This window comes from Vigna radiata, chromosome 7, assembly GCF_000741045.1.
Source record: "Vigna radiata var. radiata cultivar VC1973A chromosome 7, Vradiata_ver6, whole genome shotgun sequence".
Taxonomy (NCBI): Eukaryota; Viridiplantae; Streptophyta; class Magnoliopsida; order Fabales; family Fabaceae; genus Vigna; species Vigna radiata.
This window is the reverse complement of record NC_028357.1, coordinates 47,714,971-47,742,869: the sequence shown is the minus strand read 5'-3', so window position 1 is coordinate 47,742,869 and position 27,899 is coordinate 47,714,971. Positions and strand designations below refer to the sequence as shown.

The window sequence follows — 27,899 nt, the reverse complement described above, 5'->3', positions numbered from 1 at the left end:
GTGTCTATATGGAATTTTTGTTGGATAACTGTCATTTTTTATTTGTCTTCAATCTACCAAAACACGAAGATGCATAAATATTCTCTCAACACAATATTATGTTATGTTACTCTTAACAACAATATTTTATTGGAAAATATCTTTTTAATAATTATTTTTTAGTAACATATAATTTATTAAAAAATTATTAAAAAAAGTTGTTAACGTATTATAATCATATTATATTTTATTTAGTGTTTTTCTTATAATAAGGTCATATGCACTGTTACTAAAATTTGGAAGTTAGATTAAAGTTGCAAGTGAGATGCATATACATTCTCTTGCGTGCCAAGAAGAAGGAAATCAACTAACAAGTTATAAGAATAAAATTAAAAAAAAATCTCCTTCTTTTGCATATTGCTCTTATAAAGATCATGAATTATTTTTCCGACATTTGTTTCTTATTTTAAGATAAAATATTCTCTGCTGTAATCACAAGACAACTAATTTCTAATTGTAATCCTTAAATTAAAGGATTTTATAATTTTATAAAGATAATGATATTAGACAACATTTTTTAACAATATTTAAACATTATTTATGTATATTGATTCAAAATTATTTTACAATCAATAATAATAATTATAATTACCATATGAACTAATCATAAAATAATACGTAAATAATGTTCAAATGTTATTAAAAAAATATTGTCTAAATATCATTATCTTTTTATAAAAAGTCATTGGCTTATCCCTTCACCTCCGAGTTTTCTCTTTAAACTCCAAATTTTATCTTTCTTACTTTTAAATTACTTTTTTTTAAAAGGATATTTTTTTCACTTTCTCCTACTATTCTTTTAGCCACTAACAATCCAGATTTATTTTATGAAAAATATTTTTTTAACAATTTTCTTTTTTTATAAATTTATGTGATTAATCTGTTTCAAATATTTATTTAAAAATAAATTTAAACGAAGTAATAAAATAGTGATATATGATCTACTATTAAAAAATTGTTAATTTAGAATCTTATTTAATTTTATACATCATTTTTACTTAATCAGTTTTTAAAATCTAATTTAAAAAATTAATAAATTCCAAAATTTAATTAAAAATTTTATTAGATTTCAATCAGATTCCAAATTTTAATTAAAGAATTTATTGAATTTCAAAACCTTAATTGGAAGTTCATGGAAGATGGATTTGGATATAATTTTTGGTGAACTGACTGTTTCAAATAATGGATGAATTTTGTAAGTGTGATTAAATTATGAATTATGGATTAACCTTAAAATAAGTGCTAAAGCATTGGAAAACGCCTTAAAAGCTTAATTTAAGAGTGAACCACCACGAGTTGTTAATCAGGTGGATTGAATTTGTTCAATGTTTTATTTTTATAATTTATTGTAGATTTAATTACTATTATAGTTTCAGCTTTCATCTAAAAATATCAAACCTGTATTCCAATTTAATTTAGTATTAATTTAGTTTTTATCTGTGAAATTTTGATACAATTGTATCACTATTATTAGTATTGTATACAAATTGTGTCAATTTTAAGTTTTTTAAAAGAAATTTATTTATTCTATTTTTTAATTTGTTTTGAAAATTTTTTCACGTGTAACTTTAAAGTTTAGTTACATGATACTATCAATGTGACGTGATATTTTATATGGTGAAGTATCGATTTAGTTTTTACGTTTTATTTTTTATTCAATTTAATCCAATTTTTTTTAAAAAATAAACAATTTTTTGTTTCTTTTTAACTTTGGAATAAAATTTTTATTTTGTATAAATTTAAGTTGATATTTTTATTAAATATTTGTAAAATTATATATAAACTAATTCTAACATTTTTACACATATTTTTATTAGTTAAAATACATATTTATTTATCTTCATTAATATAGTTAAAAATTAATTTAAAAATATTTTTAAAAATGTCAATTTTAATAAAAATAACAACATAAAATTTATATAAAAAAATAAATGTGGTTCTATTTAAAAAGAAACGACATTGTGTAATTTAAAAAAATAAAACAAATATACATACTAAAGCAAAACACTCTCACGTGCACAACTTTGAATTGACAAACACAACAAATTCCAAAAACAAATTTAAATAAATAAAATTAAAAAAATCATAAATTAACAGCAAGATAAAACTGGGAAGTGAGAATAACAAAGCCCATGGGCCACGGTGTTTTCACTTGAGCCTATCAAAAAATTCCGAGCCATGAGGCCCATGCAAAAGGAAGAGTTTTCGTGCCCTAGACTTCTCCCAAAGTCTTTCTAGGCGAATAACCAGCATCCGTCCGACACCGTCCACGGAGATTCCGGCCACCGTGCGTTTGAATTACATTTTGTCTTCCGGTGGAGCAGTAGAGAGATATGGGTGACAAAGACGAAGAGTCAGGAATGCCAAGGGATGCAAAGATCGTGAAGTCTTTGTTGAAGTCAATGGGCGTGGAGGAGTACGAGCCTCGCGTCATTCACAAGTTCCTTGAACTATGGTATCGATACGTCGTCGATGTATTAACAGACGCACAAGTCTATTCAGAGCACGCCGGAAAATCCTCAATCGATTGTGACGATGTCAAGCTTGCGATTCAATCCAAGATTAACTTCAGCTTCTCGCAACCACCACCCCGTGAGGTAAGAACAGTGATTAATAATTTGCCTTTCCAATTGTTCAACTCTGTTTCATGTGAATTTATGGCTATAAAATCTTCTGAGAGAAAAAAAAAACAGACATTCTTTTTGTTGTCTGAGGTTAAAAGTCAAGTGTGTTAATTTTGTTGGCTTAATTTGGTGTGCTGATAGTTTGAAGCAATTTGCTGAAGTTTGCAAGAGTTAAGGTAGTGTGAGAGGTTGCCTTGTTTATGTGAAGTTAAATCTGTGTCGCAACTCAAGCAAAGCCCACAACGGGACTTGAAATAGTTGGGTTCTCTTCACTTCAAAGATTAATTTTCTTTTTATTACTAGGTTGTGTGTCAAATGATGATCACACACATTTATATTCATATTGAGAATAGTGTGTTCTGTGATATCCCTAACATAGGTTAATTTTTAATCCAATCATATAGATAATACATGTGCTAAAACTAGCGTCTACAATTGCTGCGTCTTCTATATATAACACTTCCCCTTTAAACTGGAGCTCATGGCCACTTGCATCAAGCTTTTTACGAATGTGAGAAAGGGGATTTTTGTTGTTCGACATATGGTTGGATGCACCAAGAGAGGAGGATTGGTGCATACTTTTATGGAAAACAGAGTAATTGGGCATCCATATGAATGTGTCTTGTTGATCACGTGCAAGAGCCTTATGACTCTGATACACTCCCCAATTTTGACAGATCTTGATTTGTAGCTGCAGGCAGAAACCCTCTGGAGTTAGAAAGCAAATCTGAAATTTTTACATTTTTTGGATCATAGACAACCCTATGATCCGCATGCCACACATGCCTCCCAATTTGGTTTCATTGCCAAGAATCATGTATGGTATATCTTGTAGCCAACTCTCTAACTTGTAAAAGTTTCCTACAAATCTAGCTACCATTATTTGCTGGTTTAATACACCAAAATAAATGCTTCTCTTTTTGAAAATCATTGTATGTAAGATACAAACCTGGATAGAAAGACTTTTTAGCCTGAACCCAGACATGCTGCTTCATAGCAGCCAGCTTTATTCCACTCCATTGATGAAGTCTGAGCTCCTTCTTTAAAAGGCATCGAATTTTCTATCAATATTCCCTTTGTACTTGTATTAGGGGGACTAGACCCACCTTAAGAACCATCTGCAGATCTTATCCACTCTCTTCAGATCAAAAACCTGCACTGGCAGTATGAACACAGTACTCCAGTAAACTTGCATGACCAGTTGTAGAGCGTATTGGATAGAAAGACCTAACACCTAAAATGCAATTGTTTTTCTCATGTTATGGAGAATATTATTTGGTTTGTTCTAGACTTTGACTGACCAAGTTTGCATGAAACTGTGAATGAATATAGTATCCACTGGAGTCTGTCTAAGTTTTTCTAGCGAGTTTATGTTCTTTGCCTTGAATTGTAAACTAGCAAAATTATGTACATTTCTATCTGACAACCGTGGAACAAGTTCCTGTGCTATGTAGTTTTGATAAATTTATTTTTAAATTCATGTAAATTATTCTTGTCTTCTTTTCTTTTGTGTGAAAGGCCCCCACCTTTCTGTGTTGCAGTTTCATTACTAGCTTGCAGATATTAATCTTCTACTAATTTTTAATATTCATTTGTTTGAGAATTATGGCTGAGATAGCCTTTTCTAAATTATATAGAAACATTTTTCTAAGATTCATTTTATTAGTTACTAATTACCATGTCATGAGCTGCAGTCTAGAATTATTTGTTTGCTTAAAAGTCATCTGTCTCTTTGGTGATCCAATACCATCTGCACTTAATTAAAAAATTAATTTTAAGTTTAATTCAACTTATAAAACTGACTTGTAAAATAAAATTCATATTCAGTTACATATTATAATTTAGTGTACTTCTAATCAATATTGGATCTCTAACACTCTTTTCCCTCAAGTATTATGTCATCTTGAAAAATAAAATGTTTAATATAATCACTTGCCAGGTGCTGCTGGAGTTGGCTCAGAACCGCAACAAGATACCATTGCCAAAGACTATAGCAGGACCCGGTATCCCACTTCCGCCTGACCAAGACACATTAATCAGTCCTAACTACCAGTTTGGAATTCGAAACAAAAGGCCTGCTGAACCTTTAGAAGAAACAGAGGATGAAGAAACTACCATTCCCAATCCCACTCAGGAAGACAAGGTAGAGCTGCAGCAGAATCCCCATCAGAGAGTTTCGTTTCCCCTGCCCAAACGCCAAAAGGATTGATTTGAATTCCCTTATGTGACCAATGTTTTAGTCTAACTTTTGTGTAATTGTTGTACAACAGTATTATTAGCTACAAAATCTCTATAAACGATACAATGTTTGTTTTATTGTGTAACATCCACTAGCTTCTGACATTATAATGAAATGAAAAAGTTTCCAAACGGCTCATTCTGCTTGGAATATGTAATATGTAATATGTGATTCGTTTCAAACTCCATTTGAATGTTGTCTCTCGGTTGGTTCGGAGCTTGCAAACTGTGAAATGACATTCAATTTAAAAATTTTGTAATGAGTTGAGGTGTTTTTACTGTTTTCGGTTAGGTTTGGATATAAAAAATTTTAGCTGAGTATAACTGCAGCTGAGTATAAGTGCATATCATTTGGTCAATTTGGATTGAATAGAAAATAATCTGTTAAAGCTAATTGGACCACTTTTATAATATATATATATATATATATATATCCAGTAAAAGTTAGAAAATGACTAATTTTTCTAAGAATAAGTTACATATGAAAAAAATATTTAAGAAAATTATTAATTGTTAAACTGACTTTCTCTTTATATTAACCCGTTTAATCTCTCGTAGATGGGTGAATTCAAATATCTATAGATTTTTACAGAGGTGTCAAAATGAGTCACAATCTGCGAGTCAATCTGGTTCACCACGGGTTTGAGCCGGGTTGGGTTTGAAAAAATTGTATTTTTTTTTATACGGGTCAAATTTCAACCTGACTCATTTAAACTCGGTTCATACGGGTTGAATCCGTGATAGACCGGGTTGGCCCACCAACCCACCTACCTAATTTTATTTTATTAAAATTTAATTTTTATTTTATAAAAAAATATTTTTTATATTTTTTTTGCTTGAAAAAATTATTTAAATTCTCTATTTTCAAAATTAATTAAACATGCATGTTGGAAGCGAAATTTGGGAGTGAAATTTGTTTAGGTTTAAATTATAGAAAGTTTGTAATTTTATTTTATTTTAAAAAATTGTAATTAAGTGGGTCAGTGAACCAACCCGTTTACCCATCAACCCGTGGTGGATCGGCCAAGTTCGAATTTTTCTGACTCGCTAATAAACGAGTTGAGTTGAGTTGACTCACTAAGTGACCAACCCGTGGTAGCCGGACCGAGTTGAACCGAATTACCTGTTTTCACAACTCTAGTTTCTTATCACGCAAATATGCAAAAAATTTGTTTTCTTCCCTCTGTATGTCCATTTTCCGAGTATGCTTAACCCTAACCCTAATATTATGTGGTATGTATGGGAAATTCTATAAAGTTATTTAAGAAAATACATTTCCTGGAGCTACGTTTTAATTAAACCCAAAATTAATGCAAAATAAATAAAATGAATTGAGATATTCAAAACAAAATGTGTGAATTAAGAAAAATGTGATCTTATAAACCAAATTATTTTATTTAATAGAATATTGAACTCAAGAAGACTAATAATGTTGCTACGAAATCTGTATTGCCTTAGAGAAGAGTCTGAGTGTTTATAATCTGTATAACGGTTTTGATATGCACTCGACATAATTTTTTTAACAACAAACAAAAATAATTGAACAAGTTAATCTTCTCGTGAAGTTGTTTATTATTTATTTATCAGTCCTAATGAAAAATCACAAATGTTACTTGTTTTGAAAATTTACATTCTTAATGACCAAGTTGAAATTAAATCAATTCAATTAAACCCTTTATTAATTATTGGCTAAATGAATTATTGACTGGCTGTTAAGTTAAGAATTATTAAAGCAACTGTTATGGGACTTTTTTTTTTTTTTGGTGAAAATGTTCTTAAACAGATATTAAATAAATCAAAACTTTAGCTGACATTTTAATTAGCTACTTATGGGTGATAATGATATGGTATTATAAATTGATTATGTATGAGTATAACCCACGGGTATTAATTATCTCAAAAAAAAATTAAACTTAAATTTTAATTTATATTTTTAAGTTAAATTTAATTAAAATTAAAATTAATTTATAATTTGTTAAGTTAAATTTAATTAAAATTAAATTTATATTTTATATTTTTATTTTTAAAATTTATAAAACATTTTTTAAATATCCGTGAATATTTGTGAATGAATTTTTTTTATTCCGAATTGAATAATGAGTAAACATTATTCATACTCAACTCCACCACATGTTATGATTCCTAACATAATATTATTATATTGATGTGTTTTTTTTTTATGTAATTATAACTTTTTTAGAACTATGCATGAATAAGAAGTTAATAGATTATGATAATTTTAATGATTTTTGTTTAGACTAATACAATATTTATATCTCATAAATATTTTTAATCTCTTAAATTATCGCATTAATTTCATATTTAGTCTTTTACTTATTGAACCCTTTTAAACTCTATCAAATAATAATAGTAATGTTGTAAATATAGGTCGGGTACAATTTTTAATATTTTGAATATTTATTTAATAAAGTTTATTTTGACATATAATTATATATTGCCATAGAATCTATTAATTGTATTTTGTCTGTTATTTAAAATTTTCCTACACACTAAAAATATTAAATTAATTAGTGAATGTAATTTTTTACCAAGTGTGCTTCCAATCTTATTTATTTCATTCGTCATAATTGTTGCACAATTAAATAACATCTACATTTTTCAATGAGCACATGTAATAATATGATTTTGTGAATATAAATACCAAAGTTGCTACCTAAACTAACTGGGTTCTTGCACAAATTTTGGGACTAATAACAAAAAAAAGTTATATTAATTTGAGATAGAGATATATAATTATATTAATTCAATTTTAAACCATCTCACTGTTTTTTGAATATTTATTTTTCTTATTAAATCTTTATTATAAATTTTTACTGTGAGTGTTTAAAATATTTTATTATTTTCGTGTGTTTAGTTATTTGATTTTTGTTATTAATTAAATTTTATCTTTTCGTTCTTATTTTACCCATTTTGAATCGTATAGAAGCAGTTGCGTACTCTGAAGCATTAGAAATGATAACATGTGCATCAACAGTTCTTCCAGTAAATTATTGGAACAAGCCAACTCATGTAAAATACACCAAAACTTTCTTTCATTATTGTCTTTTCAATTTTCATACAAACATTTCTAAACCCTTTTTTAGACAAAAATTCACATAATTTCTAATCTAAAACTTAAAAAATACATTTATAGATATTTCTTTTTATAAACTAATTCATTTTTGTATATCCAACGAAATTTGAATTTATAAAATAACCCCAACTCAGACACATTTTTATCTCGCTCTGTTGACCTATCTAAATAAAAGAAAAAAAGAAAAGATAAAACATGTTAAATAATTTATTTTAATGTGTCTCAATGAAAATTACATCCATTTTTTTATATATAAATTTATCAAATATTTCGCTAACAAATACAATCTCAAAGACCAGTGTTTTAATTTGTTATAGATATATACTTATCATTTTATTAAAATGTATAGATATTAAAATATCATTATTACTAATTGAATTATAATTAGATTATCACTAATATAAAAATTATTCTAAAATTTATAAATATAAATTTAAGATAAAAAATAGATAATAACATTTATTCTAATTGTGCTGTTATCAAATTCCACCTATACAATTTCCTTCGAATGTTCGATCACACTATCCTCTCTTCGTGGTCGTTTCTTTCGAATCCTTCTGATTCGTTTGGAACTTCCTTCACTCGCGTCCAGTCGAGTACCTGTTAAAGGCACTCCGACGTTCAAGTCAGTGTAGTCAAATGATAGATATAGAGAAAGAAAGTAAATACTAGGAATAAATGTGCATTCAATGTAACCAATCACCTTCTATCTTTGATCTCTTATTTATAGTTATCGCCATGAGCCTATAATTAACAAAATCCTAAACATGGCCCAATAGCTGACTCGATACTTCTAATCTTGTTTTACCTTAATTTAATCTTATTGCTTCTCTCTTAGTGACACTAATTCGAGAGATAGATTTGTACCTCCGTTGATTGAGTTGCCGCTAGATTGGGAAATCGGCCGTATCTTCCAACCTCCATACCCTACTGTACAACATTTAATATGTATTAATTCTAATTTTTTATTGACTTATGTAGATAATCTTTAAGTCTGACCCAAAAACAAATATTTAAACTTTTAAAAAACTTGCAATACAATAACCAATCACTTATATTCCATACTATAACACATATGATCTCATAATATATAATTATAATATATTATAAAATATTATTATCATAATAAATATAGTTATGAGATATTACATCATAAATTTTATTAAATATGATAATTGATGCATATATTAAAATAATAAATAAGCAAAATTTGTCAATTAACTTTATTCAATAATAAATTATTATATTTAATATTTTTTTTTGTGTCTACCTATATTATAAATACAGTGGATCCTTAAGAAAAAAAGTACTCACTCAAATTTTCTTATATTCATATATTTTCCATGGTGTTATTTACTTAATTTTTTTTCTAACTCGGTTTATATTATATTTAAGCTTAATTAGAAAAAAAAACACTATATATAAACATTTTTGGACAACCAAAAAGCAGTATTAGAAGATGAAAAATTAATAAATAGAAAAATAGAAGGTAACCTAATATAGGTATCTACAAAAGGTGCATACAACATTACCCCACAATCTTAAGCACTTTTCTTCTTTTGACCCCAAACCCTTTTCTACCACCTTCCACATTCTTCATCCATACACATAAAATACGCACTTTCATTTTCATAATTATTTTATTTTCTATAACTATTTTAATTTCTTTTATTTTTTTTTTTACGTTGAGTTCCACCCATATTCCTTATGCCTTAATAAGAAAGTGGTTTTTGTAGTTTCAAAGTCTTAATAAGAAAAAGGACAACAATCATTTTACACAACCTTTTCTATTTTTCAACTTCTATATTCTGTAATTAACTTATTTGTTATCACCTCCATCAGAAAAAAAAAAGTACTTTATTTTCCATGGTCCTACATATATTCCATTTGATTGACTTCTCACCTTATTATTCTTGGTACAATTATTTCTAGATTTTATAAAATAATTTTTCGTTTTATTTCTTTATCTTATCCAAACCTCTTTTTGCACAGTATTCAAAATTTCATATTCAATAACATTAATTTATATGTTATATATCCCTTAAAATGATTTTGTGAGAATAATTATTAAACTTAGTTCTCAATATATAATTTTTGCTACATGTTGAGAAGTATTCATACATTGTAAATCAATGTAGCCATTATTAAAATATTAGTAGAGTTTTTAATTGATATTAATGAAATGATAAATGGTAGGATCCAGTTAGGGTTATGGTTATATTTATAATTTTGATTTAAGGTGATTTTGAAAGTTTGTAAAAATGAAAAGGAAAGAACAATAAATGTATTGTGTTGTTGAGTTGGTGTATGGCCCCATGGCATTAGATGAAAGAATAATAGATATTATAATAATTAAGATTAAGATAATAAATAAGATTAATTAGGGATGGTATAGAAAGAGTGTACTATCTCAATTATTAGGGTATGTACTATCGCTTTTGTTGGGCAATTATGTGAGTGAAATAATAATTGTATAAGGTGTGTTAATAATTGAAGAGAGGACTCTATCTGGACCCCTATTTACCAAACCATACCCTATAACTACAAGGACGACCCTAACTCCCTACCATCTATCTCTACCTCCTATCTCTATTTTCATCTTAATCTTCTTATTATCTGTCAAACATCATACATATTCATCACAAAAAAAATAAAAAAGTTTAGTTTTCTAAAAAATATATAAAAAATATTAAACTCAATTAAGTAAACAATTTAAAAAGAGTGTTTCAAGAATATGGTCGAAGATTTTCACAAAATATTATTTTACATTTTTATCTTTGAGATCATAGTAAAATTTTAAATTCACAATAAATGTAATAATTTACTTTCTTAACTTTTGACCTCTATTTATAGGTTTTGTGATGGATTTGTAATTAGTGGGATTGTAATCGCGGTCCAATCACAACCCATTCATCTCTTATGCGTTGTTTACTTGAAGGGATTTGGGAGAGAGTAATTGAGTGAAATTGAGCTTTAAGCCTAACTCAACCCCACAAAAAATGGCCTCATCTCTAGTTGATGTGGGACTTCCAACACACCCCCTCACGCCTTTTTAATGGGTGGTCCGATAGCGACCCGATAGCGGATGAATCAATATGCCCAACAATAACAGAAATCGCTAGGATGGGCTCCAGTCATGGCTCTGATACCATGTTAGAAGTGGACTTTAAGCCTAACTCAACCCCACAAAACCGGCTTGTAGGATGAGGTTTGCACCCACTTATATACACTTAAATGGCCTCATCTCTAGTCGATGTGGGACTTTCAACACGACTAATATACAACTTTTACTTTATTAATTAGATGACACTTGATAATACTAATTATCAACATATCTAGACCGATCGTCCCTTCTTAATTATTCTATTTGGTTGGGTTAGTACAAAGACTTTAAACATATAAGATATATATAAGAAAATTAAATACGTTATATATAAGATAAAATACCATAAATTTATTTATTTAAAATTTGATTAAAGATGATGTTAATTCTTTATATTAATTAAATTTGAAATTTATTAATGTTGTGTTTTTTTTAATAAATCTTTATGTAAACTTTCATAATAACGTTAAATGAAAGTTACTCTTAAAATGTACAAGACTTAGTGATAAAGTTAGAAAAAAAAAAGGATGAAAGAGATGGTAGGTTTAATTCTCCATTAATGATTTAGAGATATAAAATTGATACAATGAAGTTGAAGGAGAGAGTAAAAGAATTGTGTGTTTAATTTTTCTTACTAACAATTAACTTTGCAACATTTTTCAATTAAATATATTTTGGTTTCATTAACTTTTTAAATTTTTTATGTTTATCTTGTCCTGGTTTCTACTTGTATATATTTGTTTGGTCTTTATCAAACAAAGATGAATGTTTAAAAATTAGAAGTGCAAGCTTCCACTGAGGCATAAAATAAAGGTTTCGAAGATTAGACTCATCGAGATGAACCTGGAAAAGTGGAAGTCAGAAGGAACTTAGTCTGTGGAATACTATATAGTTTATGTCATTTTTTCTTTTATAATAGCTTTTCACATGGAAGTATGGGATAATCTTCTCACTGCATGGGAAAAAGCAAACCTACCCCAACAAATAAATTAAATTAAAATTTACAATCTCATTTTTTTACAGAGTTTAATCTTGGTTTAAGACATCCTAAAATTATCATTATTATTAATCCTGCACTTGGTCAATTATTGTTCTCTTCGATAAACCTAACATTGCAGCCAAAGTTTACATCGCACGGTCTACTTAGTTCGATTCTTTTAATATTCATAATTTGTTGAATATCTTTATATGTCTTTATTTTTGTTAAAAAAATTAATGTTTAATATAAAAAGTATATTCAAAAATACAAAATAACTTTTTTATCTCTACAAATTAAACTTAATTTGATTTTCACATGAATGCCATGTGTATCCAACCATGCCAGCTTGTGATTGATGCTTAATACATGTGTATACTCATTCAAAAGAATAGTTTTTGTACTTCACACAAAAAAATATGTTTTTTTTGTAAAGAATATATAAAAAAAAATCATTTTTAAGAAAAAAATGCAAAAAAAGAGAGGATGTGTTTTCCCTCTCATTTCGTATCAATTTATCAATTTAAAATATTTTTTAGCAGTTTCCACCATTTTTTAAATAACTAATAGAAAATCAATTATTTTATTTTATTTCTTCCTTTCATAGTTCTTTTCTATCCATTTCTACTCAAAATCTTATGCCAGAACCAAATTATTCGTTTTTTTTAAAAGAAAACTAAATGAAGCTATACATATAAAGGACAAAGAGCATAATCCAAAAAAATGTCTAAGTTTTCTTTCATAAATTGTCCAATTTTTTCTGTGTAATGAGATTCAGATATAAAGAATTACTTAAATTTTTTTACTACTAAGTCAACCTTTAATGTTTGTAAGTACAACAAGTCATGAATACATTGTTTAGCATTTAATTTATCTGAATCGTACTAACGATTCTTTCTGAGATTAAGCTACTGAATTAATATTAAATTTAAACAAATGGTTCTTGCATATTCAAATAATATAATAATATCATATACTTAAATTGTACAGCTACAGGTGGTAGTCAGCTTTAAAATATCTTCAGTACTTTACACAAATAATACTGTATATTTATCATTTTAAAATTCTCACAGCATCATGCACTCACTTACTCCTCTTGTATAGTACCACATCATAACCACACTTTATGTATTAAATAATTATTACGCATTTCCAACACTCTTATAAGTCAAAGAAGACCATGGAGAAAAAGATAAGTTTTTTTGCCATCTTTTAAACGTAATTATATTAAGAAATAGACTTTGAATTTAATTCGATCCTCGTAAAATTAGTTTGTAAGATAAGGTTTACACTGTTGGAGTACAAACAAAGTCTCATATTGAGTAGAAGAAGGGTTGATCAAGGGTTTATAGACACATAGATACCTTCAATGGTAAGAGATATTTTGAAGTGGTGCCAAAAGCAAAATTGTGAAGGACTTGGCCTAAAGTGGACAATATCTTACCATGTGTGGAGATCTATATGTGTGTCGAACCTTCTCCCAACATACACTTACTTATATATTATAAATTGATTTTATTTATAATCAATGTTAGATTTTTAATATTATATATTATATATTGATTTTATTTCTAATCGATGTTAGATTTTCGATGATATAATTAGTTTTGATAAGAATGAGTGTGGTTGAAAAATGCATGGGGCCTTTAACATTGATAGTTGAGTGTGATGAGTTGGTGATAGCATGATTGAAATATTGAAAGAGGGAAAGAAAAGGATTTGGATAGAAATAGGGGAAGCAAGAAAAGGAAGTGTAAAGAAAGAAATGAATTGAAGATAGTGTAAGTGATATAGTAGTAATGGGTAGCCTTATATGAGCCTTCTTTAAAGACATGTGAGTACTCAATGGCAGAAGGATTTGATAAGGACGTGTGAGATTGTATTGTTAGCTGGCGTTCCTATATAATTAGGGTGACCCTAAACAGCAAAGCTTCGTCCTATGACATCCATTCTGTGGGAACGTGAAGCCCTCTATTTAAAGCAAGTGTGCATGGAAACCCTAAACCTAAACCACCTTATTATATACTTTCATTTTCAACAAACTACTTACTAGTATATATCAATGGTTAAAAAATTTGCAGAATCATTCTTATTTCGAAGCCATAGATTTGCACGTGAAGTGAGCATTGAAGAGAGAAAGCGTAGCAAGTCAAAAACAGAATAAAAAAGGTTCATGAAAAGGACGATTTAGACCAGTAAATACTAACTAAAGTGAAAAAGCCAATGGGGGAGTCAACAAACTCTCTACAAAGTCAACGTTCTTTTCTGGGAATTTTCCTACTTCCATTGTCTTTCATTTTTTTAACTAAGAACAAATTTCATCCATTTACCTTTTCAGATAACCTTAACCTTCCATATTTTCTATAATTTTACTTAATTAATAACTATTTTAGACATCAAAGTTTTAACTTTATAATACTATTTTATATAGTATTAACGTTTAATAACTCACTATCATATATAATAAATTTGTTCAGTCCCGTCTCTTTATAATTATCTGAATAAATCATAATTTATGATTAAATAAAAAACATAAATAATGCTGTCTCATTAATTACATCTCAAGTCATGTTAAACAAGTAGTTATGAGTCTTTTAGATTATAATTCTTTTCATCAGATTATTTTCGCCATTTTTATTATACTTATAAGCACTGATTATAATTTGTGCATCTTTTTCTATCGGTAATTTTAATTTTAAATTAATTACTGAGCTATGTTTAGAGTTTTATTTAAAGTAAAATATAGATTATTTTAATCTCTTCCTCCCATGGATTCTCTCCTATTCTTGGTGCATAAATAGGCCACTATCTCCACTCATAATTCATTCACCATCATCTTCTTCTTCTCTTTTGTTTCGGTAACAGATATCTGGAAAATCTAAAAACATGGTGTTGGCTGCCCGAAACCCAATGAAGAGCGAAGGGATTCTCCCTCGTGAGGTTCCCGTGGTGGACTTCTCAGGCGAGAGAGCGGAAGTGGCGAAGGTGATCGTGAAAGCGTGCGAAGAATACGGTTTCTTCAAAGTGATAAACCACGGTATCAGCAAGGAAGTTATAGCGAAAACTGAAGAAGCAGGTTTCGGTTTCTTTGGAAAACCGATGCTGGAAAAGAAAGTGGCGGCACCTGCATATGGGTGCAAGAACATAGGTGTCAATGGAGACATGGGTGAGGTCGAGTACCTTCTCCTGAGTGCCACCACTGACTCCATTGCTCACATTTCCAAAACCATATCAACTGACCCATTAAATCTCAGGTATCTCTATCTATCTTATGCATGATGTCACCTCTTATTACTACGCATCTTCCTTCTCTCTCTCTCTCTCTCTCTCTCTCTCTCTCTCTCTCTCTCTCTCTCTCTCACCACCATTTATATTTACTGCATGCTTCCTTTACTGTTAACTCCACATGCTCCCTAACTACCACCCTTTTTCATATCATATTTTTCAACAATTCTTCTGCCAATTATCCCAGACAGATTATCTCAAATATTATGCATATTTATAGCTTATATAGGAAAAGTTAATCAAATTTAGCTGCATGCTATACACGAAATTATCAGAACAGATTATTATACATGTCGTTCAATAACAACATGTACACACCTTTACATAATCCAGACTTAGGATTAATTCATAATCGTGTAATATATAGTATTCAAGTGGTACGTATATTTACCTTTTAACTTTAATATAATAACAAAAATCTGTATAAACATGCATCTGTATTAAATATATGTATATACACACACAGAGGGTAAATTTTACTTAATGGATATGATTAAATAGAAGATCTTTTGGTGAACAGATTATTGAAGCTTAAATATCATTTGGTGAATAGATATGATTAAAATAGAAGATCTTACTAAAAATACTAGTTAACTTTTACTTAATGGATATCATGTATTAATAAATGTAATATACTATAGAAAAAAAATTGAAGCAGACACTGTTACTAGCAGCGTTGGATGAATAAGTATAACGCTTTTGGAAGTACATTGGTGTGAGTTGTATCTGACTGGCCAGCAAAGAAGGGAGAGAGAATAATGGTTTAAAAGTTTCCCCTTTGAACGTACAAGTCCTAAAGTGAGTCAACCAATAACCAGTATTTGAAAAAAATGACATGTTGCAACTCATTATTCTGACATTATGCTATACAACTTGAGCTTCTTCTTTTTTATGTATATATAAAATGGTGTTTCCCTCAAGGAAGGGAGAATTATAATTTGATTCTTGGTGGTCATGTAGAATAATAATAATAAAAAAAAGAGATATTTATATATGTCTGTTTTGTGGGTGATTTGAATGGGATGCAGGAAAAGCTTGAGTGCATACACAGAAGCAGTGAAAGAACTAGCATGTGAGATATTGGAGGTGATGGCAGAGGGGCTGGGGGTCCCGGACACTTGGGTTTTCAGCAGATTGATAAGGGATGGTGAAAGTGACTCAGTGCTGAGACTCAATCACTACCCACCTATAATTAACAGAGATAAGGACAAGTCATCACAAATTACCAAGGTTGGGTTTGGGGAGCATTCTGACCCTCAGATCCTCACCATACTCCGATCCAACGACGTCGGAGGCCTCCAAATTTCTCTTCCAGATGGGGTATGGATCCCAGTCACACCTGACCCCTCTGCATTCTATGTCAACGTCGGTGATGTACTACAGGTATCTCTATGCATGTAATATGATTTGCTTCCTCTTTCACTCCATCATATACACTTGTAATGCATTAACATTACTTGGGAACTCTTTCATGGATACTCAAACACATTATAATGACTTTTATAGAATAATAACGTGAAAGGTTTAGTCTTTGAACCCCACAGAAGAGAACAGAACACAGAGGTTGATTCGATTTGCAAAGGAGAAAAAAGAACAGGGAGTGGGGGGCCTGGTTTGTATGCTGGCACAGAAAGAGAAAAAAAAAAATCTTAAAAGTTGATGGGAAGTGAAATGACATGGGAATCAATGTATTTTTCTTTTTCTTTTCTTTTCACTGCAGCTTTTGAACTAAATTTCAGTGGGAACATTTGAATGAAATTAATGAGAAATGAATGTTGGGAAAGTGGGGGTTGAAGTGTGATTGATTTATGTGGGTGTTGGTGTTGTTGTGTTAAGGTTATGACAAATGGAAGATTTGTGAGCGTGAGACACAGGGCAATGACGAACTCATACAAGTGTAGAATGTCAGTGGCATATTTTGGGGCTCCACCTCTGCATCAAACCATTGTTGCTCCCTCAGTTATGGTGACACCTCAGAGGCCCTCTCTCTTCCGACCATTCACTTGGGCCGAATACAAGAAAGCCACATATTCTCTCAGGCTTGGAGACACACGCCTTCAGCTTTTCAGAAACTGCAAACGCTGACCACCACTCACTCTTTTCCTCTGCCTCCCCATTTTTTTCCATACTCTCCCCACTCACTCATTATTAACTTCACAACCCTAAGATAACTTCTCTGTACTCCTTTCCACCAATCATCATAAATTCCAATCCTTCAACTTTTTCTCTTTCTCTTCTTTCCTTCTAACCAGAATTATTCATCTCTTTCTTTTATTTATCTGCTATGCTAACTTCAACTACCCTGTTTTTTTTAACGATAACAGACATTTCCTTTTATATATTAACACTTTATTATAAATGCGTCTGACAACTTTTGATTATAAAGTTCATTTTCAATACTTCAAAAAATCTCCCTTTTGACTACTTAGTCAATACCCCTAGAAAAATAAAAGCAAGACTCAATTGAATTCAGTCCTAAAGTAAGATTTCTTTCATCAGATATACCAATCCTTTAATTAGCAAGATTTACAAAAGTACTTTGGTGGTACAATAATAACCGGTCTTATAGAACTAGTGTGGCTACTGTTCAAATATATGATACCCAGTGATGCCACACATGGCATGGAGTGATGGCATGGAGTGAGTTAGTCCGCATAAATAAATGATGCAATATAACTGTTATACTGTTATCCGTTGTCACCAAACAACATAAATAGTTAACATGCATAATCAATTATTGCAATACATTAGTTCACCAAACAATGGCACTCTAGTAGTATTGGGAGATTGTTGACGTTAAACAAGAAACTGAGACCTTGAAGCAAAACGGGAACACTTCCTTCTACCAGTTTTGCTTAGCATGCAGACACAGTTCTGAAGAAGTTCAAAATCCTCCTCCCAAAACAACAAGGATGCCTTTTCTGGATTTTCTAGAAGCATCTTTGAGGTCAAGAAACCAGCAATTGTCCATGTCTGCATCAACCGTGATTGCTTCCCAATGAACCTTCCATTTCGTGTGTCGTAATATTCGGGCCATTTATCCAATGAAAGTCTTTTCCCTGCTGAATCAACAGCCTTCTGTGCCAAGTCGGGCCTTCCCATCTTCATGCAGGCTAATGTGAACTGAAGTTTAAACATATACTAGTTAGCAAATATAACAAAAGTCAAGGTTATATATTTTTCATTGCCATATAATTGGACGACATAAACATAAATCGTCATCGAACCAATAGTAATTAAATTTATATATCTAGCCATAAAATTATTACAAAACAGGAACTGAAGAAAATTAATATCAATACCAAATGACATGTTTTAAAAGATAAAAATTAATAATAGTTGTCATACTAATTAATGCTAACGTGAAATGTTATGTACTTCTATTTATCTTTTGGATTCAATGCTTCCTCTACTCCTTTGAATAAGAAATAAATTAAAACATTTTTTTATCCTATTATCACAAACATAGTTCCACTTTTAAATGTATTAATCGACAACGTTTATTTTTTTTATACCCTTAATTATTTGTGAAATCTATTAATCGACGGCGTTTAGTTTTTTTATGCCCTTAATTATTGTTGAAATCTATTAACAAGACATTCACTCGTTTATTGTGAAATTAGACTATTAACCAACTACCACGAATTGGTTGAAAAAAACTATAAATAGAATTTGGTCTTGATGAATTAAATATTATTAACTTATTGTACATAAAACCAGAAGAAGTAACAAACAATCACAAGGATGACTTGATCCAAACAAATGTACAACTGACCTGCCAGAGAAGCGTTGGCCAAGATCCTCCATTATGATATGACCAAGGGCTGCAAGCAATTTAACAAATTATCATTAAAGTTTGTAATTTAGAGCAGGAGACAAAGCAGGGAGATAAATATCAAACAAGAGTAAGGCAACAGCCAAAACCTTTACAATACAAGAAAACACAACTATCTCTGGCAAGATATTGAATCATTGACAATTTATTTCAATGTTTTGCATCACACAAATTGTGAACTTTTGCATCCAAGTGGTTGTGCCAAGAAACACTGCGAATTTCAAAAAAGAACAAGAAATTTAGAATAGCCTTACGTGTTCTTGGGGTCACAGCCAGTGATGATACGCCATTCCTCACTCTCCAGAGCCGGATAACAAATCTTGAGAGGCATTTGAGCAACAATATCATCCCATTTTGCTTCAATTAAATTTAAAATGCCCTGGTTTTGGCTTGTTGTTCCTAAAGAAGAAACAATAGCCCAAAGGTTTCCAAGTGTAAAAAACCTAAAGTCCATATGAGCAGGTTGCACGTTACCAATGAAGTATCCGCCATCCTCGGATATCCAGTCCACTAGCCATGAAGGAATTTGCTCTGGATAGATGTTAAACTTGTTTACAGCATCAGTAGAATACTCTTCTGTCTTATACCGATAAATTTCATTAATCTTCTTCATATCAACCCAATAATACTCTCTCATGTGAAAGCAGAGTGCACTCAAGCGATTACTGACAGCAGCCACCAGGCTCTTAGTTGCATCATTGACTATCAGCATCTCCCGTGAGCAGCGTAAAGCCGAGTAAAATAACGCCTGCAAATGTGCAATTCAAATCCACCCAAGGGCAAAATTTATAAGTATCGAGGCATATATTCAGACATGCGACAACCAACATAAAAGAGGAGGGAAACACGATAGACTATTTAAGAGTCAACAAGGCCGCAGCCCAAAACTGACTGTAATGCATTTTAAAACTAATTGTATAAAGATGTAGCAAACACTAGGTCGGCAGTAGATATTATTGAGTAATGCACATTGTGAACTTCAAATGCTGAATTAATTTTAACTTTTAATATGAAAAATTACATCAGTCTGTGTCCAAAAATGAGTAAATGAAAAATTATGCATTTCAAACTCTCAACTGAGAGTTCTATGTCAAGTAATTAAGTTTTGTTGAATCACAGTGACATCACTTGTTCTTGCTCAAATAATCTAACTGAGAATATGCTGCCCTGTTTCAAAGACAGAGAAGAAAAGCATATTCATATATTATCTATCAAGGAAAAAATTCCCTATTTTATGCATTATGAAGAAAAAAATAACTGATAATTCCTTACATGAATAGAGATAGCTAATATATTATCAATGAAAAAAAACCCGAGTACCATATATTAAGAGCAAAATAAATCATAATTCCTACTTGCTTATATAAATAGAGATAAGTAGTTATCAGCTTGCCTGGATCTCAAGAGGGTGACCATGAATGCCCATCCTTCTATCAATCATGCAGGAACCATCAGTGACTAATAAAGAAGGAAACATGTCAAATCCATCAGTCAGACACAGCTTAAGGATCAGTCTTATGCCTGTTTGGACATCCACTCTATCTTGCAAAGTATAGTCACCCGTTAATTTCCCGTAAGCTCTCAACAATATAATCCACCACAGTCCTGTAACGGAGAATGTAGCATAAGCTTTAAAATGTTGGCATAAATATGATTTGTAAAATATAGATGTTAAGTTAATTTTGAATAAGAAAAAATATAGCAAGACTATGTCTGGAAAAGGAACAACATAATAATGACAGTGTAGGTAACTTTTAATGTAATAAAAAATGTCTTAAGCTTCCACAACAACAAAGAAGTTACCTGAATCGACAGGTGCAACACGTCCAATAGCTGATTCCCCAAAATCAGGATCCAAAACTTCCTCAAATGCTTCATTGTTACCGTCAAGAGGCACAGTTCTAACCTTGAAGCTTGCAGGCATCAACCCTTGACCTGGGCTGTAGCAGTCAACAGTCTTCTCCCAACTCTGGCAAAAATAAACTTTTCATTAAAATACTAAACAAGAAACGAGTACACCAAAAGAAATTAATTCAAGTCCAATAACAGCTTCATCTATATGTTTGTCAACAACACTTTAAATAATAGTCCTTCCCTCTCATTCATTGGTTACATGTTAACTTAGCTCGTGAGTCAGTGAGGCATTTACAAGGATTCTTTGTATCTTAAGTTAGGAAAAAATGAAAAAGGTTCAGTAGATGAGAAGCATTTAGAGAATGTTTGCCTTGAAGTTGGAATCTCCAAACTAACGTTTGAGCAAAAAATACAAAAGGGAAGATTTTGGCCAAACCATGATTTAGGCTTTTCTAACGTGAATCCCAACATGCGCTTTGACATTTCTTCCGTAATGTGTAACATAGGATAATTTAAAATAAGAGCGACAATGAGAACTAGATACATGACGTCTTATCTTTCTCTGATTCACATATAAAAAACAATATATGCGTAAATTCCATTCAAATATACAATTGATGGATAGAAAAGAACATCTGTTATTTGTTATGCAGCATTAAAGCTAAATAACATCGTCTCAACAGAGTATGCACAACATAAATAGCGGTGTAGACATAACTATTATGTAGAAGAACAGAAAACAAGTGTATGCAGAAACAATCTAATTGAGCTAATAACGCCATAACATACCTGCAATTGCAATGTGTGAAGTAGAAAATTCTTGACAATTTCCCCTTCACCATTGAGCAAAAAGGCAAGCGCCGATGGAACAAAATCACGGATGAAGACTTGATCATAATTCAGCGGTTGTTTGTCAGCAGAATCATTAGCTGCAACGGTCCCAACTGGATTCCCACAATATGTGACGACAGCATCCCGAAGCAACTTCCAAGCTTCCTTTTCAACCTCAGAGACCTTGCTCTGAACCTTATTCTCACTTAAATCCTTCAATTGATCTAAATTGACATTTGACTCACCACATGTTTCTTCAGACACCTCCTCCAATACACCTTGATCAGTCTCAATTTTTTCAATCACCAAAGGCTTCACATTCAAGCCGCTCTGAATGTAAATCTTCTCAAAGCTCGTGTCATGAGCATGAGAATCAACCGATGTAGACTGGTTCCTAAAATCCGACGCTACATGCGGTATCAAGGACACAACCCTAGGCCTAAAACTACCAAAATTGATACAAACACTAGTGCTAAAATCCCTAGCAAGACTCCAATTCGAACCGGAAATACTAAAATCTCTCCGATTCGGTTTGATCACATTTATGTAACCTACAATCTGAGTATCACAGGTATTATATCTATAACGATGGGTTGACTTGTGATGACCTGATCTGGACAACATGCCCCTGATCGCTGAATCACCGAAGTTCGTTGGAGAAAACCCAAAAACCGCTGGACTTTTGTAGTTGCAAAAGATTCTACAACAAGGCCTCATGGTAGAAATTCCAATAGAACTACCACTAGTCATTTGGTATGAGAAAACAACCACAGCCCAGAAAATGAAACCGCTCTAAACTATTAAAAATCAAGACTTTTCCTATGTTCAACACCTTATGTATATCCCAGTAACATCAACATATATATATAACAAAGAATTATTACAATTATAAATCTAGAAAGGGAAGATTCTAAGTTAATAACTAAAAGAATGGTAAGGGTAAAATTTACAACGATTTGCGGGTTTACTTACTGTCTGAGAAGGCGAGAAAGAGATCGAATGGTTTGAATGAAAGCAAAAAGTGTTTGAGATATGAAGAAATGAAAGAACGAAACTCACGAAGCCACTTTATAGGCTCTCAGAGAGGAAAGTTGGGAGGAGAAAGAGGACAGCTTCCCAAATTGACGAAAAGTGTAATTACGTCACTATCCCTCGCACGTGCTGGGATTCTCTTTTTGAGTTACCACATCTGATTTTACAAGAATACCCTTGGTTGGTTCAATGAACTAATCCCACCCAGCAAAAGACACGTACTAACTTAACCAAATGAGCTATTAAAAAAATATAACACTTCCTGTCATATATACTTATGAATTTAATTATAATAAGTTGTGAATTAAAAAAATATAATTTTAGTTTATTTAATTTTAAAAAAATTGTTACTAATAATATAAAATAATTTTATGTTGCTATTATAAGTATATTGAAAAAAAAAATCTCTGATGAGGCGTATGTATTTTGGTAAGGATGTGTGTACTCTACGTTGTTTTCTTTGTATTTACGTATTGTGATTTGTAAGGTTGGATTCCCTTTCCTTTTAGAAACCAATTTCAGAAGGTAAAGCAAGTAAAAAAAAGGGACAAATTGGGAAAGTGGTGACGTGGTGAGGATAAGGATAGAGGGTAAAACCGTCTTTTCGAGTATTTAAAAACTGTAGATATTTGAATGGATGAGGCAACGAACAAGTTCTGACCCTACAACGCTACAAAAGCACATGTTTTTCAACTACACTTCCTACGGTGCACGCCGCGTAAGTCTACGTGGCAACTATTTACACGGTAAGATAATCTTCTTCACTATCTCAAATATCGCGATATTTTATATTTTCGCTTCCCACGTGCAAGATATATTGTCGCACGTGACAAAACGCATTCGTGTTCGGTTTCTGGACAAAATTTATTTGCGCACGTTAAAGTTGCGTGAGTACACAAAATCCGAAGAATAGAATCTCCTTGCAACTTGGAACGGATTATATGGGCCCAAATATTCTTTCTAAAGATTTTACTACTTCACCCCTTCCTCTTTCTAAGTTCACATCTATCCCTTATATGTGTGAAATATTTTATATTAAAACAATACTTAATTAACTTTTAATTCTTCCACAAATTTTAATATTTATGATTAAATTTTTGTAGTATACTGAGTGTTTAAAATTGTTTTTTTTAACGGAGTCTTTTTATTTTAACAAAGTGATATATTATTATTTTATATGTTATTATGCTTATTTCTCACGTATTAAAAATATATGAATTGTTGTGTTTAATAACCGATGACTTTTATTATTTTTATTAAAAATTATGTTGGATACAAATATTATACCTCTACACCCTAAGCATTTACATTAGGAATAGTGACATTAATAAATCATAGTTCATGACGTAGAAATTATTCGAATACGATAATTTAATTATTCAACATATATTTTTATATTTTTTTTACGAACACAATCAAAATTAAAATTATCATTTTGTATTAATCATAAAACCTCACATTTATTAATATATAGAAACATGTAAGCAATATCATGTTATAACATAACAATCATATCATTTAATTAATAAAAAATTAAATAATAATGATTTAATTGAAAAAGATAAAAAAAAATTGTAGTATTCAATATAACATAAAAACTTGAGATTTAATTTAAAATACAAAAAATTATGAACCCTTAAAATTTAATTGATCTTAAAATAATTTACTTAATTAAACATCAATATTTAGAACAACATTTATTTATTTTTTTTAACATAAAGTGATATATTTTTTTTTAGTTCAAATTATATATAAATAAATAATTGAAACTACACTGATGTAATAAACTTTTTGTAACTCAACCGATACTTTAAAAACGGTCCATGACTATTTAATTCTCATGATTGCCATTTTTTTTTAGGGAAATAATATTTTAACACCATTTTTTGACACCATTTTGACATTGTGTCAAAGTATGATTGGACGATTTCAAATTAAAAAAACAAACTTTGGTTTTTCTCTTCTAAATATATCCCTGTCTCAATTTTTTTAATTTGAAATCGTCCAATCATAGTTTGATACGTGTACAATGTCAAAATGATGTCAAAAAATGGTATTAAAATATCATTTTCCTTTTTTTTAGTGCGTCAATAGGGGAATTTTGTAATTTTGACAATCGTATCTGATTTAAAACTTTAAAATAAAGTATTAAATGTAATTATTTAATTTATTTTATTGCAGGTATAATTTTTTGAAAACATTATAAGAATATCTATATGTATCATTTATAAGTTGAATTTTACACACGATAATAAGAAGAATATTTATATTATTATTTAATTGTAAAACAAAAATGATCACATATGACAATTTTTTTTTTTATATATGACGGTGTTAAAAAGTTTGTATTATCAATAAATATATCTTATTTTTTTTAAATATTAGTTTAAGAAATAAAAATAAAATATGACTTTTTTGTAATTTTAACTAACAGCGTAAAAATGTTTAAAGCTGACATTAAAAAACAACTTTGAATATAGTTAAAAATGTGCTTAAGGGAACATGCCAAAAAATTAACTAAGAATTTGATTTACGATTTAATAAAATTAATTATTAGTTTATTTAATAATAATACTACTACTACTACTAATAATAATAATAATAATAATAATGAATTATGATATAGAAATTACTATATTTAATTAACATCAAACTACTTGCGACTAATCTGACTCCTATTAACTCGTATCATCATTCAAACCATTTAAATGACTGATTTGACGATATTGAAATTATATCTTATAATGTAATTAATTTTTTTGAATTAAAAGGTCACATTAAAAAAAGTCCCATCCATATATAATTAACTTCACAAAGAAAATATATTAATAATGTCAATTTCTTTGTAAACCCTGAATCCTAGAAAATTAACACTCAAAACAGGCTTTCTTAATTAAAACAACGAAACTACATGAGGGTGATTTTGTTAAATAAAAACATTTTTGAAAAACTAGGAAGTGAATGTAGAAAAATTAGGGGTGAGAATAACAATATCTTCTTAATTAGCAATTTGCAGCCCAAACACGAGTTTATAAACTAAATTCAAACTATTTTACTAATTAAAACTGGGCTGTACTTCCTACACCCCTCTAGTTTCTTTCTGCACCGTATTTTAAGCAATCGTGCATTTCATCCTTTTTTTTGATTTATAATTCATTTAATTTCCAAAAGCTCCATTAACGTTATCAATTCTTTGGTGTCCTTATTTTTAAGCTTCTGTCTTAATAATTGGATTTAATAATGTGTATTGTTGTAGCCAAGAGAGATTAAAATTAGCTAGTTTATTTAGGTAAATTCTTGATTTTTCTTTTCCAAAGCATTTATGCAACAAGGATAAATATGGAACTAATTTTCAAGTTCTATCCTAATTGTGAAATTTATAATAATAATTTCATATTTTGTACAGCTACGAGTTGTATAATTTCGAGACCAATGGTAGTATTTTAAATTGGTAAAACCCGTGACTTATAAATAATTAAGATTCATGTTTCACTTTTGACTTAGATTATGTGTTATTTTCTTTTATTATTTCAGAATTGATTTTATGATATATTTTAAATTTTATATCTGAATTGATAATGATATTTAGACAATAATTTTTTGACAACATTTAAACATTATCTGTGACATCCCATAAATAATATGGTACAATATAATATAACAGGATATTATCATTATAATATGACAAAGCAGTATGAACATGTACATAGAAATTCTAATCAGTACAGTCATCCAAAATGAGCTGTAAACTTAAAACTTTACATACAAAGGAAGTCTCTCATAATGGTATAAAAATGTATAACATAAAACCTAGAAAAGTAGATACTACAACAGGATTATAAAGTCTCTCAAAATATAGTAAAGGAATCTAATAGAAAGGGCCCTAAGAGGTGGTGGCCGGATCCTCTGTCTCCAAAGCTTGCTCCAGGGAAACATCCTTTGACTCTGCTCACATCCAAAGGATTGGATGATCATCGCAAGGGGGAGGGCAAGCACATACAACAAACACAAAGCAAGGGTAAGCTAGGTATAAAAAGCATGTTATCAATCAAGTATATCAAGCATGTGATGACAATAATACAACACAAACTGTAACTGAATGCATTTTATTGATACCAAGGACAGACCACGTGATTTGACCGTCCGGACTAGTATGAAATGTCGAGTTCCAGGGGTTTGTGCACTTGTGGTGGCCCTACTGCTTTGCAAAGCCATTGCCGAGGGGTTTCACCTGACCACACACAAGTGTAAGTCCAACCAAACTCATCTTGGCCCATATAAAATGGAGACACCCAAGACCAGGACCTCCTCCTATTCTCACCACATGACTCATCACTCTCTAATTGAGCATGGATGATCATTAGAATGTCAAGGTAAACCCCATCCTGAACTTCGGCCATTCATACGGTCAATCACGACAAACTACAGTGGCACCACCATGTAACCTCCCTTGAGGATCATGGAATTACGTCCAATAATCATACTTTTACTTTGAAACTTAACTCAACACATGAACCACCAAAATACCATGACATTATCTCACTGAATCAATATAAAACCATGTACAGTTAACCCTTCAACTTTACTTTGCATACAAACATATATATAACATTAATTTCACTTTAAGAAAAAACCACAAACGATCCAAAATCCAATGAACTCATACTTAGACAAGGAAAATGACTTTGAAACCATCACCAATAGTTCCGGAAGGGTCTAAAACCCCTAGAACGACCTAAAGAATGTCCAAAATGGACATCCGGAACCCCCCAAACTATCAAAAACAAAAGCAACAGCAGAAAAGGGCGCTCAACGCCCTTTAGGGGCGCCCACGCGCCATATTTCTGGCAAAACGCCGAATCAAAGCGCGCCCAGTGCCCTTTTGGGGCGCCCAGGCGCGGATTCTGCAGAATTTTATGCAGATTGTGCAGATTTGGAAGAACTCACACCCCTAAGTTTCGTTTTAGGCCTTTTGGTGAATTTTGGAC

At 30.5% G+C, this 27,899-nt stretch overlaps 3 protein-coding genes across 3 annotated transcripts; 2 read left to right on the top strand and 1 right to left on the bottom strand.

Moving 5' to 3' along the window:
• The first annotated feature begins 2,169 nt into the window (after positions 1 to 2,169).
• Positions 2,170 to 5,087, top strand: LOC106767081 (transcription initiation factor TFIID subunit 9). The gene is made up of 2 exons (XM_014651901.2): positions 2,170 to 2,636; positions 4,603 to 5,087. The coding sequence occupies exons 1-2, from the start codon at positions 2,373 to 2,375 to the stop codon at positions 4,870 to 4,872; spliced, it is 534 nt and encodes a 177-aa protein (XP_014507387.1). The 5' UTR covers positions 2,170 to 2,372; the 3' UTR covers positions 4,873 to 5,087.
• Positions 5,088 to 14,927: 9,840 nt separating this feature from the next.
• LOC106767893 (gibberellin 2-beta-dioxygenase 2) lies at positions 14,928 to 17,590 on the top strand. Its single transcript, XM_014652856.2, has 3 exons — positions 14,928 to 15,328; positions 16,388 to 16,742; positions 17,196 to 17,590. Exons 1-3 carry the CDS (start codon positions 14,961 to 14,963, stop codon positions 17,442 to 17,444), a joined length of 972 nt encoding a protein of 323 aa, XP_014508342.1. The 5' UTR covers positions 14,928 to 14,960; the 3' UTR covers positions 17,445 to 17,590.
• A 232-nt stretch (positions 17,591 to 17,822) lies between these two features.
• On the bottom strand, positions 17,823 to 22,936 carry LOC106768639 (alkaline/neutral invertase A, mitochondrial). Its single transcript, XM_014653888.2, has 6 exons — positions 21,838 to 22,936; positions 20,998 to 21,163; positions 20,588 to 20,799; positions 19,449 to 19,942; positions 19,135 to 19,183; positions 17,823 to 18,482 (listed from the first exon to the last, which is right to left on the bottom strand). The coding sequence occupies exons 1-6, from the start codon at positions 22,627 to 22,629 to the stop codon at positions 18,156 to 18,158; spliced, it is 2,040 nt and encodes a 679-aa protein (XP_014509374.1). The 5' UTR covers positions 22,630 to 22,936; the 3' UTR covers positions 17,823 to 18,155.
• Between the last annotated feature and the right edge of the window lie 4,963 nt (positions 22,937 to 27,899).